We start from the raw sequence: 3,698 nt of genomic DNA on the forward strand, positions 1-3,698 counted from the left end.
AAAAAAAAAAAACAGGGAGAGAGAGAGAGAGAGAGAAAGAGAGAGAGAGAGACGGTCCCCGGTTTGAAAGCCGGTAATTAGTGACGTGCCTTCCCAAGGAGGACAGCAGTCGCTGCTGGGAGAGCAGCCCGGTGGCGGATGAACAGGGGCTCCGTGAAACCACCGGGGCGATGAGGGGAGGAGAGGACGGACGACAGAGAGCTTTCTGCCGCAGAGGAAACCCAGATTAGGCTGATCTGACAAACAGCTCTCTACCGGCATCCCCGGTGCGTGCACACCGCGTCACCTATCCTGCGACTCACACCTAACCCGCCGACCCACCCACCTCGACCACCCAGCAGGTTGTGTGGGGACTCGGGGGTGTAAGGGTGGAGCTGGACGCGCGGACAGCCGGCAGGATAACATCTTAGGTCTGAATAGATGATCTCCGTCATCACCGGGTCGGTCCCCCCGTTCCCCTGTTTAGGTATGTAGGCTTCAGTTCAGTGCAACTACTGTGTGTCTTCTCTGCAACCTGTCCGAGTGCACGAACACAACTACTGAATTTTTTGGAGGAAGCTTAACAAGTGTAATTATGAGAGCACTTTGGCTCTGCGATGATTTTTCTGTTGCGCACAGAGCCATGCAGCCCGCAGAAGGCTCTGAACGCAGCAGGGTAGTGGCTGTTAAATGTAAAGTAGGCTATCAATATGCTTTCTAACCGCAGAGCAGAGAAGTGCTGCCTCATTTAGCAGCTTTTCTGTCCTTTGCGCTATTCCAGCGGATGAGCGAACCCCGGGGAAAGCGGCGCACCTGTGACCGGAGGGGGGTTGGATTCTCCCCGGCTGGTGACCTCCCGCTCCGGGGGACAAACCCTCCCACCACCTGGCGTCACCTCTCCTCCAGCAGACCNNCGGAGCCCACCGATGCGTCCGGCAGCCCCTGATGCTCGGCAGTGCTCCGGGGCTTTCCGGTCGGTGGGAGAGGCTCGAGCCGCGGCCGCGCGCTAGGATGCTGCGCCAGGTGTTGCACGCGGGCCTGAGGACCTCCTTCCACGCGCTGGGCCGGTTCGTGGCGAGCCACCCGGTGTTCTTCGCCTCGGCGCCCGTGCTCCTCTCCATCCTGCTGGGGGCCAGCTTCAGCCGGTACCGCGTGGAGGAGGACGTGGAGAGCCTGCTCGCGCCCAAGCACAGCCTGGCCAAGATAGAGGGCAACCTGGTGGACAGCCTGTTCCCCGTGAACCGCTCCAAGCACGCGCTCTACTCCGACCTGCAGACCCCGGGCCGCTACGGGCGCGTGATCGTCACCACCCGAAAGGGGAGCGTGCTGGACCCGGTTCATCTGGACACCATACTGAAGGTACGCACGCGCACGGCACGCGCACACGCGCTGATTCACAGATTTGTGAGAAGTCAGTGTATTCCAGTATTTTCAAGTGGAGATAAAAAGTGCTTTTGAGTTGATAAAAATATATAAAATGTATAATATATCAAATGTGTACACAAAGAGTCGAGTGGGAAAACAACAGGACAAATGCTGGTGTTGATTTGAACGTTTGAAACTGCTCTCTTGTAAGCTCTGAGACCCAGTTGGCCCACATTTGCAGGCTATGCTGGAATATCTGACCATATTGTTTCTGTGCCTTTAAAATCACAGTATACACACACACACACACCGTAAAATGAGGCTGCAATGCACCTGCAGAGTCCAACTTTAAAAACCAAAATCAATTCCCAGTCCCAGTCAGAAAGGCAGAGGTAAAGGTCAGTGTCTGCAGGCCAGAGCACACATGCAAGCGGCCTTCACCTCCTCATTCCCAGTGATTGATAGTCATTAAGCAGAACAACACAGTCCCATTTCAAATAACCTCGGCAACCTTTGTAGTTATGAAGCAGAGCATTTTAATTACAAAGTGGAGTTAGCTGGAGCTCGGAGGCCTCCGTCTCTGCTGTTGGTATTCCTAAATGGATTTACGAATATTAGTTTGACACCCCTGGAGCAATTAGCCAAATTATTTCATGAAGTTATGGCCTTGTAATCTGAGTTTGCTGACTAATAGGCCTGAGACACTAAGCTCTATTGCGTAGGCTGCGTGTGTTTGTACATACCCTGTCCATGCATGCTTCTGTGCGTTTGTTGAATACGGTTATTGTGAACCATTCCATGTATACACAGAACTCCATAGAGGACTGCCGGTTAGAGACGGGCTACTTTACAGCTGTGCATCTTTTACCGCGAGAGAGACACCCGTTGGTGCATAAAAGAGAGTGCTGTGAAAAATCACTGTTACATAATCTTACACTCCCAGCCTCCCTTGTCTACTTGTGCTTCAGTCCGTGAGTTCCTACGCTTCCCAAAACGCCATCGAGCAACCATGCGAGAATGGCTCTGAACTTGTTGCACGAGAGAGCGACGGCAGTGATAGCCAGCGCCAGACAGGAGCTCCACTTGCAACAGGAGTAATAGTTGTGAGTCACACCCAGCGACTGCATTGAGTTCTGGTCTATTTAAGCTCCGGTCAGTGAAGGAATCTCTAACTCTTCCTCTATGATGGATGGATTGTGTGATTCATTAGTGTCTGTGCAGCATTGTGAGTCAAACAGTGCTCTCGCTCTTTGATTCTGGAGAAGTCAAAATACAACCGTACCTGTGGCGCTGTCGATCACAGAGATGGTCTTCTTGTTTGTGCTATCTACGCTGGAAATACCTTGCTGGGGTGTCACATAGTATGGAGTCATCCACAAGAGTCAGAAAAGTACACCACCATACAAGAACAGGGGCTCGTTGTTCAGTCAGAGAGCAGCATGGCTCAGTGTTGATCCGCTGCTTTGTTCCAGACTGAAATATCTCAACAATCACTGGATGGATTCTCATAAAATGTTGTACAGACACCGATGTTCCCAGAGGATGGATGCTAATAACTTTTGTGGCTTTTCATCCAGCTCCATTCTCTCTTTTTTTTTTGTCCAATACCTTGTTCTTTTATGACCAAATACCTNNNNGCTAACATGCTAAATTAAGATAGTTAAAGAGTAATTTCTGTGTTTTTCCACCTGGATTTCCACGTTTTTGTGTCATAGTGAGTAATGGGGACATGACGTTTTTCAGCGTAATTCTTGCGGGCAATTGGGCACTGTTAAAATTTGAGCTTGAAAAATAAAAGAAAGTTACCCTTTAATATTGTTTGAGATATTATACATTATTTGACTGTACTCAGCCAAATCTGAAATAAAAGGCGCAATCCTTGATCCAAATGTTAATAATCGAGCTGCTTCACCAGTAAAAATAAAAAAACGTGTAACTCCCAAATTAAGGTCTTATAAAACAATCACTAGGCAAGAAATGAATCTGTGTTATTAAAGTTTTCTGATGAGTAAAGCATATTTATATTTTCAGCTATGATCAGTTAACAATCAAAAAGTGCTTATAGATTTTATATATATCTGAATTCAATCATGTATGTGAGTATGCCTGCAATTACTTTTCTTAAAATATTACTGACTGGGCAGTTAATCTAGTGATCTGAGGCACCTAGATTGGGAAATTTAAGGTAACAGGAAATTACTAACAATAATAATGAGAGATTGGTATCTTTTGGCAGTAAAATATGTCAAAAATAAAAAGAAGAATTTGTGTTAATCTTATAACAGGACGGTGCACGGAATGAACTTTCAAAACCAATCAGTTTTCAAATGACATTCCTACACACACACACACAC

At 48.0% G+C, this 3,698-nt stretch overlaps 1 protein-coding gene across 1 annotated transcript in view; it reads left to right on the top strand.

Annotated features, from left to right (window-relative positions):
- Positions 1 to 924: 924 nt before the first annotated feature.
- The window catches only part of ptchd1 (patched domain containing 1), a gene marked incomplete in the record, with an annotated part of 11,266 nt that continues 8,492 nt past the window's right edge, over positions 925 to 3,698 (top strand). The window contains 1 exon segment of the mRNA XM_035660033.1: positions 925 to 1,338. Within this exon segment, the coding sequence (XP_035515926.1) occupies positions 925 to 1,338 (414 nt within the window).

Source organism: Morone saxatilis, unplaced genomic scaffold (assembly GCF_004916995.1).
Source record: "Morone saxatilis isolate NCDOM2014 unplaced genomic scaffold, NCSU_SB_2.0 Contig0, whole genome shotgun sequence".
In the NCBI taxonomy this organism is placed as follows: domain Eukaryota; kingdom Metazoa; phylum Chordata; class Actinopteri; family Moronidae; genus Morone; species Morone saxatilis.